Source organism: Phaenicophaeus curvirostris, chromosome 3, assembly GCF_032191515.1.
Source record: "Phaenicophaeus curvirostris isolate KB17595 chromosome 3, BPBGC_Pcur_1.0, whole genome shotgun sequence".
Lineage (NCBI taxonomy): Eukaryota > Metazoa > Chordata > Aves > Cuculiformes > Cuculidae > Phaenicophaeus > Phaenicophaeus curvirostris.
This window is the reverse complement of record NC_091394.1, coordinates 12371330-12384867: the sequence shown is the minus strand read 5'-3', so window position 1 is coordinate 12384867 and position 13538 is coordinate 12371330. Positions and strand designations below refer to the sequence as shown.

General features: G+C 37.6%; 1 protein-coding gene across 3 annotated transcripts in view; it reads right to left on the bottom strand.

Moving 5' to 3' along the window:
- Positions 1-5891: 5891 nt before the first annotated feature.
- The window catches only part of TMEM245 (transmembrane protein 245), an 81202-nt gene continuing 73555 nt past the window's right edge, over positions 5892-13538 (bottom strand). For all 3 annotated transcript variants that reach the window (XM_069853388.1, XM_069853389.1, XM_069853390.1), the window contains one exon: positions 5892-12896. In XM_069853388.1, the coding sequence (XP_069709489.1) occupies positions 12851-12896 (46 nt within the window). In that variant the 3' untranslated portion in view covers positions 5892-12850. The remainder of the gene's footprint in view (positions 12897-13538) is intronic.

The window sequence follows — 13538 nt, the reverse complement described above, 5'->3', positions numbered from 1 at the left end:
AGGGACAATCACTTGCCTAGTCCTGCTGGCCAGATAATATTGTGATAGACCAAGAACAATTTTTCACAGGAACATACTGCAATGCTTTCTGGAACAAGTAGTCTCAGGTATACTTTCAACAGTCACTTGACTAGTGTATATTCCATCTAGTTTTCATGTATGTTACCAATTTTTTAATCTTGATGTTATTTTGACATGGTGCTTGATAGCTCTCACAGGAGTCTAAAAGGTCAACAAAATTGTTCATGGTCAATCAAAACAAAAGTATTTCCTTAGGCAAGCTCTGCCATGTGCATGACTGCCCAGAAGACAGGAATCCCCTTTATCAAGCAATCATTTCCATTTAGAATAATAATTACTTTTCATATTTTATTTAATTAATATGAACATGCAGAGCACTTCTACTTTAAAATATAGGACATAACTGTAGAAATAAGCTGCTGTTTATAAGAGGGAGTTGCTCTGTGTCCATGGATACAGTGAATTTTTCACAGCTGGAGAACTTAACCTCAGAATAGTTTTCTTCAAATATTTATTCCTGAGAGAAAAAGAGAGTAACAACATTTGAAAGTGCACAGGCAAATCTAATGTTCTTATACAGGTACTGAGAAATTTCCACTTAGCTACTTAATAAGTACCAGAGCAAGGTAGTTCGTTCTGACAAGAAGATAAATATATTGCAAGTTTTTGTCACCACAGGACATTAATTTGCTCTCATAAGATGGCAGAAGTGTTCTAAAGGCAAGCATTTTTAATGCTTGTAAACCAGTGGTGATGGTAAGCAGAGAGTTCAAATTAATTGCCAACTCCATAGTTTTATTAGGAACACATAAGGCTGGCACTTTCTGAGATAAAAAGGGCTGGAAAACATATAGGATTTCATCAATTTGAAATAATTGGCAATACTTCAAAGAGAAAATCAAATTTATTTCATCACTGAGACAAAAAAAAGTCTTTAATTTAAATCTCCACAAAGAAATTTGCTTTACAGCGTACAGGCAGCTTATGATTTTTCAGAATGTACCCAATATGGGAGTAGACTAACCACCTCTGAAACAATGGCAACAGTACAGCAGTGGTAGTCTAGCTGCAACTATCTACAAACTGTATTTCATAAGGCAAAGAAATAAACTTAATCACATATCAGCTGCAGACCACCAAGAAGCATACGTGAAAATATTTGACATTCCCAGTGTGTAAGATTCTGAATTCCCCTGCAACTGTCTCAGTTCATGAAAGTCTACAGTAGAAGAGCCAGCAAACAGCCTTGCTCCTATAGAACAGTATTTCTTTGAAAAATTCTGTAGATTATTAACTTAAGAAAAAAAAAATTATGTAAGGAAAGTCAGACATTGCTGCTTCCTAATGGGGGTTATAGTGGGGATATATACACTGTTTATAGGTTTTTACTCATACATCTGAACAGGAAAGTATGATTTTTACCTGATTTAATTGAAATTAGTAGAACTGAATTCTCTTGACGAAGAAAAAGTTCTAGAACACCTCAGGGAATGATCATTTTTTCAGGACCTTTCTTTGCCAGGGATCTAAGCAACTATTTCCTTTGACAAAAAACAGATCCAAATTCCTTTTCTGAATCATACAGACTGTTTTTTAAACCCATCACATTTAAGCAAAATCTTATAACAGAAGCCCATGACACATAGTCTTGGAAATTCATACTATGAAGACAAAAATCCCCATTGTCACAAAATACTGCAGCAAACTCCCAACCAAGAAACATAAAATAATAAATCATAGGATGCCAGGTTTGAAGGAACCTCAGGGATCGTCTGCTCCAATGTTTTAGGTGATTTATTGTTCAAATGAGATGGCCCAGAACCCTATCAAGTTGAGCCTTAAAAGTGTCCAATGTGGAGGAATCTACCGCTTCCCTCAGGAGATTGTTCCCATGTTTAAATGGGAAAAATTTTCTTCTGGAATCCAGTTGGAATCTCCCCAGGACCAACTTATACCCATTATCCCTTGTCTTTTCTATGTGACTTCCCATGAAAAGGGAGTCTCCATCCTCTTGCTAGACATTCTTTAGGTACTGGTACATGGTACAAGGTCTCCCTTAAGCCTTCTCAAGGTTGGATAAACCCAGTTCTCTCAGCCTTTCTTTGTATGGAAGGTTTCCTAGTCCTCTGATCATCTTAGTGGGCCTTCTCTGGACCCACTCCAGCCTGTCTGCATGTTTTTTTCTATAGCAGCAACCCGAGCTGGATGCAGTACTCCAGATATGGCCTGACAAGTACTGAGTGGGATAATGAATTCTTCATCACCGCTGGTGATCCCCTTCTTGATGCACCCCATCATCCTGTTGGCCACCTGTGCTGCTGAGCACACTGTTCATTCACATTAAGTCTGAGATCCACAGACTTGTAACATGTATGTAGACACTGTTCAGGAACTACTATGCCTTGACACCCAGGTCACACGTCTTATATTTAGCCTACAAAGCCTTCCTGTCATCAATCGAATGCCAAAATCCCTGGGATGGTTCTGGCTGGCAGAGTTGCCATTTCCTAACTTTGTCATCATTAATCTGAGTTCTAAAGATACCGAGGGTGTGCCTTTTCTTGACAATTCCCCTAGTTTGATAAACTTACCTGGATAAAGTCTCCTTTAAATATTAATTATTAAAAATATAAATAATTATTGTGTCATCTTAGAAAAGATAAATTATTTCAGTTCTAACAGGTCAGTTAGTTACCTCTGTTGGTAAAACAGAGGTTAATGTATATGGAAATACTTAGAATCATTGAGTCACTAGGTTGGAAAAGACCTCTTAGATCATCACATCCCACCTTTCCTATTTGCCACTAAACCATGTCCTTGAGCACCTCATCCACCCGTCTTTTAAACAGCTCCAGGGAAGGTGACTCAACCACCTCCCTGGGCAGCTTCTGCCAGTGCCCAATGACCCTTTCTGTGAAAATTTTATTCCTGATGTCCAGTCTGAACCTCCCCTGGGGCAGCTTGAGGCCATTCCCCCTTGTCCCATTACCTCTCACTTGGAAGAAGCGGCCAGCTCCATCCTCTCTACAACCTCCTTCCAGGTAGTTGTAGAGAGCAATGAGGTCTCCCCTCAGCCTCCTCTTCTCTAGGCTAAACAACCCCAGCTCCCTCAGCTGCTTCTCGTAAGACCTGTTCTCCAGCCCCTTCACCAGCTTTGTTGCTGCTTCTTTGCCATTGTGCTTCTTTGTAATCTGGCAATCATCTAACTTTTTGCACCATTACTTATTCATTAATTTCTAAATCTTCATATCAAATGCTCTCAGCCTTTCACCCATTAATCCCAGGCTGGGGGCAGCAACTTTGACTCATCAGTTTAACACGAGTGCCCCAAGAAACTGCTAAAGTTCAAACAATGCAAAATTACCAAAGTATGCTTTTTCTAAACAAGCCAAATCATTTTCACAACCCTGACAATGAAAAGAATTTTAATTTTGGAAAACTGAGAAACGCAGATAAGATGCAAAACTTGCAATCTAACCTCTCTCCAGTTCTTGGAGCAATCACAGTGTGTAGTCAGCAACAACAGAAGGATGGGCCTAGAAGGGTTATGCAAAGGTTTTCACTTAAACTTTCTTTCTCCTATAATAAAACCAAGAAGGCCTTAAGTCAGGCCAGCCAAGATTATGGGTGAGTTTCCCTAAAACTTTTCAGCCAATGTCAGCTGAAAGATACCAACAAATTATGAGAGCACCAAAGGTTCTTAAAAATTTTTTTGCAATGGTGTTTTCTCTGCCATTCATCTTCTTAAGTAAATAAAATAGGTGTTTGCCCATGACAACTTTATTTTTTTATTAATAAAAAAGGTTAGATTCTGGTAAGAAAGGCAGAAATCAGAGCAGAGAGCCTGATTTAGTTATCTAAGGCACAAGGATTTGATTCCACTTGTGAAGAAAGAATGCAAAAGTGTGCATAGTTCTAGGTCTACATGAAAAAAACCAAACCACAAAACCTACCCTGTGCAGCCGTCGGTACATACTTGGCCCTCAACATTCATCCACATGCGTTGCAAATGCCTTCAGTTTTTAAAATCGAGCTATATTGAAGGGAGGGAGAACTAGCTGAGGAAATGGAAGGAGATTTGAATAGCTGTAACTACAACAGAAAGAATGGTGCAAAACCAGTGGAAGAATCTAATATGCTTCATTTTAGTCATGTATCACACAGGGGAATGATGCAGTATTACTGACAGGCAGACTATCTGCTCTCTTGCATGTGGTCATGAACAGAATTTTGGATGGGGTGACAGTGAGGGCAACGTCTCCATAAGCAGCTTTCAATAATTGTTGCTGCTTTCAGGCATTTCCAGATAGGTAACCAGGTCTCGGTGCTACTCGTGTGTTCTCAGCTTCGGTCCTGCACTCCTATATTACATGTCTATGCCCAAGCATCTTCTAGTCTTAGCACTGGGGAACACAGCACGAATTAAGAACATAAAATAAGGAGCTTAAAAGACCAGAGTAGGGGAGTTTGAGAAACAAAAAATTATATTATTCCTTTTCTTCATGGCTCCCATCCTGTCTCTTTCTCTGCTCATTTCTGCTCCAAGGCAGCAGAAAGCCACGCAACATATGAAAAGACAGAACTCTGGGGGACTTAGAACAGTGAGGTTCTGTTTGCTTGAGACAGATTGTTTCAGCCCTACATGAACCTATTCACTCCTCTGTAGCCACCAAACCAGTATCCCCTGTGGCAGGTTGTAACTTTGAGGAATGTGCCCCTCTTTAGTTGAGCAGAGCCATGAATGAGCTGTTTCCAGCCATTGCACATGTGTGAAATGCATTTCTTGTGTCTTCCTTCAACCATCTTGCATCAAACAACTTGACCAAGATGCTTACGAGCTATGCATGCTCAGAACTTAGGAGATGCAGAACTGGATCCTCAAAGAAGCTGTATGGATCTATCGCAGCAGAAATAATGACAGCATTAATACTGTAATTTCAAATATTACCTCATATAAAGGAAAAAAAAAGCAAACAAAAAGGAACTGCTTGCTATGACATGAAACATTAACTTCCTTGTGAAAAGTAATTAGCATACAGCAATTTTTAACTTGGGACAGCAGAAGAAAGCTATTGATTGTTTGATACAAAGCTATGTCAAAGGATTTAAACTTCAGTCAAAGGTAAGAATAAAGAAATGCTTTGGGCTTCTGATTACAGATGCATTTGTCTTGCTTCCAACTTTAAAGGAATTCTGAGCATCTTGGAACACTTGCCTCAACTTTAAAAATAAAGTAATTATGTTATTAGCATAAATTTTTAAAACCCCACCTTCTATACATGTAAACAAAAGGGGGTTTGATCTCTCCAGAGAAGTGAAGAGATATTAGCTAAAACTGACTGTGCTATATAAAGTACTTCAAGGCAATGAGTCTGGTCACAAGAATGGGGATAGGGATGAAAAGCGGATCAGCCACATCCCTTTTTTAAAGGTGTGAGCAGTCATGCAGGGAGGATTTGATCACTTTTGCTTTACAGTCAATGGAGTGATCTAAAGTTATGCTTAGACACTAAACAACCATTTCCATTTCAGAGAGTAAGCCATAATAAAAGTAATTTGAATTGCCTACAGCTGCCAAATGCAAGCTTTTGTAGGGTCTGGATGTGATAGTTGTGTTACTGCAGGCAGCATAGCAAGCTGAATCACAGTTCCTACTGAATCACACATCCTTTCTTACCCCCATGGCAAATGTGAAGAAAAAAAAAAAAAGAGAGAGAAATAAGCCTTCTTTCAGTGAAATAGTTTACACACAGGGACCACAGATCCACTGCCACATTTGTACTTCGTCTCCAGCAGTCCTGTTATTTCATCAGGTTAAATGATGCATATACAGCTCATTCCAAAGATCCCATCATTCCAATCAAACTCGGTTTTCTTTGCATTACCAGCATTTTATTTCAAAATATATTAACCATTCTGTGCTTACAAAGGACTGCAGTGTAAATACAATATTAAGTTAAAAGCTTCTTAAACCTGCTACAAAAACCGTTTTTATTAGGAAGAGGACTGATGTGTACAATCAAAATTGTTTAAATACCTCTGCAGTCTACATGATTACATCTTAACCTTAACTCACACGCTTTCTTCCACCACAGATGGACATAGGGATTACATTTTCAATATTATACATGCAAAACCAGGGACTGTACCAAACCCAATTATGATAACATTAGTTTTGAGCATAGTTCTATAGTGAAGATGTACCACATGTACCTTTATGGACAAAATTTGTGTCAACAGACAATAGAAGTTATTGCTCTAAATACCCACAGGTTCTGTGTAGGAATTAATGTTTTAGAACAAATTGCACTATGCAATGCAAAAGATCTGCTGTCAGGTTTCAGTAGCATCTAGCCAGTCTTAGGGTCCAATGACAAAAGTTTCTTTATGTATGGATTGGTGAAATTTACCAAAGGAAAGGAAAAAACAACTTCCCCAGTCTTGCAACAAAAACATCAAACACTAGTTAACACGTAAATACATATATGTCATCACCTAACTAGCAGTATAAAAAGTTGGTTTCCAATCATCACTAAAGCATACAAAATTTGGTTTTAAAGGTAACAATCTCAACAAATTGTATGCTTGCAGAATACACCAGTGATGACACTCCAAACAGAAAACACTGATTGACACAGCTGATAAGTTCTAAACAATACAAAAGTAGTTTTACTGATACTTCTTGAAAATTCTTCAGGTAGGGCTGAGTGTGGCAGAAAGGGGGCCAAAAAACTGGATTTTGGTTTTTCAGCCTCATGGCCTGGATATCAGTTCTTAAACTTAATGAACTTCTGCTCTGTGGCTGTTTTTGAGCGTTGTGATGCCTCTTTAACCTACACCAATCATGAGAAGTTACTTTGTGTTGAGATCCTCATTGGATCATCATATACAACAGTCAAGTGACAAAAAAGTGAGGCTAGGAAAGGAAATCAACATTTTTGCTTTAAAATCACCATGCTGAAAATGGATGCTAGAGCATTCACTCTGCCTTTATTAGCTTGCAAATGCATCTTGTTGCAAGCAAACATGCCCTGCTTCTAACTCAAACCTAGTTTTGGTATCGCTACACAGTGCTATATTCACAGAATAATCCAATTCAATGCAATATGAATTATGTTTGTCCAAGTTCTTCTACAGGCAGAGCACATCAGGGATGCATTTACTTGCCAGTTAGTGATTCCTTCCCCAGTTGAACATACTATTTCAGTACGGACGTTCTAGGTATAAAATGGATCCCAAAAGAGCAAGAACTAATACTCTTAGGTACTGAATCAGATTCAAAACAAGGTGCCAAATGAAGAATTTAAGGAACTGGGGATCTGAAAACATATTTCATGATCTATTAATTTTGGCAGCTTTTTAGTACATGTGTGCAAATACTTCCAGAAAGAGTAATCTCTTAGTAATTGATTACTAGATGGAAGAACAGCTTTTCACAACTTTACATTAATTACAATAAAAGAGTTCTAGTCACTCTACCATTATTTGCTTGGCTCTTCCCCAGCCTTTATCAAATAAACATTCTATAAATTTCTGCTTGCTTTCATTATATACAGGCACTATTTTGTTCTCAGATATCTTTAAAAAAAGGTAGGGCAAAATTTCAGTTGAAGTCTGAATAGGACTGACACTGCTCATGTATATATAATGTTGCATATCAATATATATTTACAAACCCAGTGTAGAATCCCTGAATATACTCATCAGTTCTGGGATTGGTTTTGGTTTTAAAATACAAAGTTCGTTCTCCACATTGCACTTTTAAAAGAAAATTTCTAATTATCACTTCAAAGCAATTTTGAAGAATTTTACCATACATAAAGAAGGTATTTTAGTAAAAGTGGCAGATAAACAGTACCAGGTTAAATATCGAATCTCCCTGATGTTTGTTAAGAGTTTTAGGCCATTCTAGTTTTGTAGAAATAGAAATAAGAAGAGAATTGCCAAAGTATTCATCACCAAAAAGTGTAAGACATAATAAGAAACCCTTTGAAATACAAGCCAGGCTAGTTATAAAGACGATGCATCCATAGATTTGAGAAATGCCAGCCGTCCTTCAGTAAAGATTATTTAATTGGGAAATCAATTTTCTCTTGTAAAATTGCAAACCTCAAGGTAAACAACTGCACCTCTAGAAGAAAAATGCTCCTCCATTATTAAACATAATGAACACTAATTCCAATACTAACAGCTTGCAGCAGCTTCTTAAGAAAGTTCTACCTGTTTCCAGAGGTAGCATCCATAAAGGTGACGCTGTCTGCAGTAATAAACATAAGCCAACATAACTTGAACACACATGTCTGAATAAAGGGAGCATCTTCTATCACTGATGCAAAACCATAGATAAATGGTATTTCCTCACCCTTAGTGTATTAAGAAAGGCAGCACTCTGCAGTATTCTGTCACCAGTACAAGGGATTAGCAGCCCAGCAGTTCTGCTGCTGCTTTTACTGGGGAACAATCTTATCCAGTTTTCTGCTTTCAGGATTTCTAAAAAGCAAGGTTTAACATAGCAGCCATAAACCTATTTCAGAAGTTACACTAATACCCACAATGTATAATACTTAAGACACCATCCAATTTCCCCTACACAATGCTTTTTTTTCTTATTTTAATTAAACAGATTATGGATTTCCTAATCCAATAATCACTGGCAAGATACACATAAGCTTACCTTTCTCCCCCAAGTCTTGAAGAGAAGCTACGTAGTCCTTGAACTCAGACAAGTTTAAATGTCCCCTCCATGAGCTGCAAACACATGCCACTGTGCATGGAAATACTTGGCTGCTGACTCCATTATTAAATACATAGGTATCAATTTCTGAAAAATGTATATTGTATGTATGGCTATGATGTTTTTTGGGGGCTGTTGTTATTGTTGGGGGATTTTTTTTTTTTAAAAGAAGGAGTCTTTCAAAATAAGTTGCTGCTGCTCCCAGCTGGTCATGGTGCATCTGTGCTGAAAGTCACTATCTCGTAGCAGGGCTGGCAAAACGAATGTGTGCCAGATTGTCTCCATTGCAGTTTACGTATTCAATTAAGTTTGTATTTACAGTGACCTGAAGTTAGCGTCCTGGGCTGTAAACTGGCACACATTCACTTCGGCTGCCTCTGCTACAGCACAGTAACATTCAGCTATAGCACATGTAGGAAGGGGAGGAAGGGCTAATCTAGTGTAAAAACTAGTTACCACCAGCCCTTTGGCACTACACTTTGGAAACCAGCCCGATGTGCTAGAAGAGAAAGATAAAAAACAGCACAGTTGTATTTTACAATACCATAAGACCCCATCATCTTGGTGTACAACAAGCATTCCCTTCTGAATTCTAAACTGCTTTTGTTGAAACCAAATACTAAATAGAAGTATAAATACCCGCTCATGGAATGACTGTTTAAGGTAAGCTGAAGACTACCAACTTCTTGCTTATAAGCATTACAGAAAAGGATGGTGCCTCCCAGGAAAACTGCTGTTTGATGCTACTACAGAAAAGGGTACGTGAGGTGTTTCGCCTCCCCCTCCTTTTTTTGCTTAAACCAACAAACCATCTAAAAGTTTATCCTGCAGACCTGAATCATAGAATCATTAGGGCTGGAAAAGACCTCCAAGACCATGAAGTCCAACCATGAGCCCAACACCACCATGCCTACTAAGACATGTCATGAAGTGCCACATCTACATGCAATATAACCAGAAATTGGCACATTATAATGACTGGTATTATTTTTTTTTAGTGTAAGAGTGATCTAAGCTAACCTGTTCTTAAAGAAGCTGACTCTTCAGAAAAGAACAGATTGTGAAATATGCAAGGACAAGGTTTTCCATTTCTGCTGGTAAGTAGGCATTAAGACAAACCCTAAATAATCAAGGTATGCTTTTTCATAAGGTGGTGTTTGTTGTTGTTGGAGTTTTTGGTTAGCTTGGTTTGTTTTTTTTTAACATGGCGAATTTCAGTGAATATTTCGTATTCTAAGATGATATTATTGATGGGTTCAGGTTTTGTTTCTTTTCTTTTAGGCAGCAAACCATTACTGTACCATCACTGAGCCATAGAATTGGTTCCTCAGTTGGGCATGGCACATCGCATGAGCTCCTTAAGCTACATTTACTGAGAAAGGCAGTACTACGGATGGTTCTTCATGCAAGCCTTAGCTGAATTTGAGACAGGAAACATCAACAAGAAGTCTCATTTCAGACCAGGGCAAACTAAGAAGACTATTTTAGGTACAAATTCTTTATACAAAATGATTTCTCTTCACATGGCAAAAGAAACATTTCAAAACAGCAACATATCTTCACAGCTGATTTTACCAATTTGCCAATATTGAAGATAACTGTATCTGAAAGAGTATTTTAATCTTCACAGAAGAGACCTTTCTTTGACCTAAGGAGGTTGGGTGAAGGAAGAAGGAGAAGAAAACTTAAAAACAAAACAAAAAAACATGTTTTATAATGTTTCTTTAAAATTACTAGGTTGATTACCACAGGAATCTGAAAGATTGTCACAGAAATAACTGGGACAGCAAACAAGGACAACAGAATTGTCTTGACCAGTGGGCAAAGAGGAACAATGGAAAACTCCAAATACACTACAGATGCATATTCCTTTGTAGTAATCTTCTTTAACTGCTTTCTACCAGAAGGTGTAATGAGAACACAACATTTCAGTGCAAGATTCTGAACTAAAAAAGTAATACAATAAAGAAGTTTCCCAAGTATCCTGGTGGCTTTATTCAAGCTGGTTAGAATGTTGCAGGAACACTTAGGGACAGGCTCAGGTTGTTTATCATCCTCTACCATAGCCAGCAACAACGTGTTTCATTATAGATCTTTCATGACCCACAAACCCAAGGAAATTAAAGCACAGGACAGTTACTGAATTCTAGCAATATATCCTTCCTATTCAGTTAATTGGAACTGGTGTGCAGGTCTTCCACAATTTAAGATATTCAATGGGATTTTTCCACATTTCAATGAACTTGAGTGAAATCACTAAATTAAACCTGAGACTGTCCTCCAAACACATACTCACAAGCTCCCAAGTACAAAACCAGTATGCTTGAAACCCGCCATTTAAGCACAAAATTTCATCAGTAAAATTGCAGCAGATAATTTTGAGAATGTGAGATGTAGGCTATTTTTATATTTAACAGGCAGCCTGTTTATTGCAAACGTGTACCAGGACTTTCTTGCTTAGTAAGTACCAGAATACTTTCCAATGACATTCCACAGCAACATAGCTTTAGAAACAATATAAAAAATACACGCAGTATCATGAAAATCTGAGCCTTCCAAATCTATCATCACTTCTGCAACTCAAGTAAACCCAGCATCGAAGGTACTCAGAGCTGTTGCTACAAAAATCTTAGATATCCTCATCCCTACACAAGAACAGATTTTTGTTCCAGCAACTGCATGTCAACAATAAATGCAAGGCATGCCTGTATTTTGTTTAACTCATTACCAATCAAACTATGAAATAAATTAATGATAAGTTACTAGAAACAGAAAGGTGGTTCTTTGGTTAAACGTGCATCTGCTACTTTGTACCTAGGGCCTCACTGGATTTGCAGAAAAGCTGTTCGAGTATGGCATTTCTATGAAAAAAAACAACCCTACTTCCTGTTTATAAAAAGGATCCATTTACAAAGATCCATAGTGTCAAAATATTTCAAAAATCAATACAAAAGGCCTTTGTTGTCACCAAAACTGCTATTTAAACAAAATCACATATGGAAGAAAAGCATTAGAGCGGTTTGATGCTGTGATTTAGGCAACACACCGTTTCAGGAGTTTAAGAATTATATTTATTATTAAGATATATGGAAGTTATATCTTATAAAGATATTTGGCCAGAGACTTAGAGGGGGAAAAAAATTAAACAAAAATCCATGCTGTCTCCCCTTCCTCTTTGGAAAGAAATTTGTTTGAAAAGTTAATTGAACTCACCCACAGCAACATTAAACAATTCACATTCAACTTCTTCCTATTACTGGAAGTACATGTGACAATCATAAATTACCTGTGCCTGAAAACACTTTAAGGCCTTTGATTAAATTTAGTTGATGAGATGACTCCACTGGGATGGTGGGTAAACAGTAAAATACTATCAGATTTCACTGCAAACAACAGCAAGAGCTGAATTATTTAAACAAGTCCTCACATTTCGATATGAGGAAACCCCACATTTAACAATCTGTCTCTACTAATTTCAGGAAGATATTAGGAATACCAGTCTCCAACAACATTAAATTTCAGTGTGCATAAGAGGATAACATTTAAGTGTTGTTATAAGTTACAGACGATGGCCAAAGCATCTAAAGGAGTACTCGGAGGAGCAGCAAGTAATTATATTCTACTTTCACTTAACAATGAGTGGCTTACACCTTTTTTTTTTTGCCACCAAATTAACTGAGAATATACATTTTGGAATTAGCTTTCTTTAAAGCTACTACAGTTTAATAATACAAACATCCCAATAAATAAAAGTCAACTCAGTCATTTCAGCAGTTAAGGTAATGACTCCAGTGGATATACCAGTCCTCTTAATTGTTCTGTTTATGAAGACAGAGGGTCTTCAAGATCTTCAACAAGGCAGTTGAACCGTGTGTTAGTATGCAAAGCCATGAAAAGTAGACATTCCCTCTTGAAGAGGCAAAGTGCACAATAATGTAAGGCTAGCAGAAGTGGTTTCTCCTAAACCCCAAGCTATGCTTCCTTATGAACTGCCCCGAGGCACAGCTGGAACAGGACAGGAGGCCATGGCTGTTATGAACTTAAGACAGCAGAAAGCAGTTCTCTCATGTTCAACAGAACAGCACAGCATCTTCATCACTCTGCAGGTGTTTTTGTCTCCTCAGGACTCTCCCTAGACGACCTGGAGGAGGAGTGAGGGGATGGAAAATCTGTTAAGTGATTACAAGTATCTAGTTTCCTACAAAGGAAACAGGAAACAAACACACATGCAAATTTTTGTGTTTATTGTGGGAAGCTCTGTCTATGGTGTACGTCTTGGAATATAAATTACACAAGTCAGACGACAGACAGGTCCTACTAGTGTTTTTTCTCCTAAATACCCACATGAAAGCCAACAACATTATTCATGTGAACAAAGCAAACGATTATTTCTGACAAGCACAGAATTCTCTTTAAGATATACACATAATGTGCTAACCTACGTAATTGAACAAGGCAGTAGAGACATTTAAGTGGTCACTGTCATTAGTAAGTTAATACAATTTCCAACTCTAAGTATTCAATTAGGAGTTTATTATTCCTTAACTGTGCAGTTTAAAGATACATTTCTACATTCCACATTTGATAGTTTTAATAAAGAGATTAATCAAGATCACAGTTTTAAGGGAATAATTGCATACAATGTTATCTCATTTTTTAAATTCAAGTATGCTTATTTATAGTTTGTAGTGGTTTACAGTAACATAAAAATGCAATATTTGCAGGCAGACCTCTTATTAAGAGCAATGAACACCGTCTAGACTATTTGATATCTATGAATAAT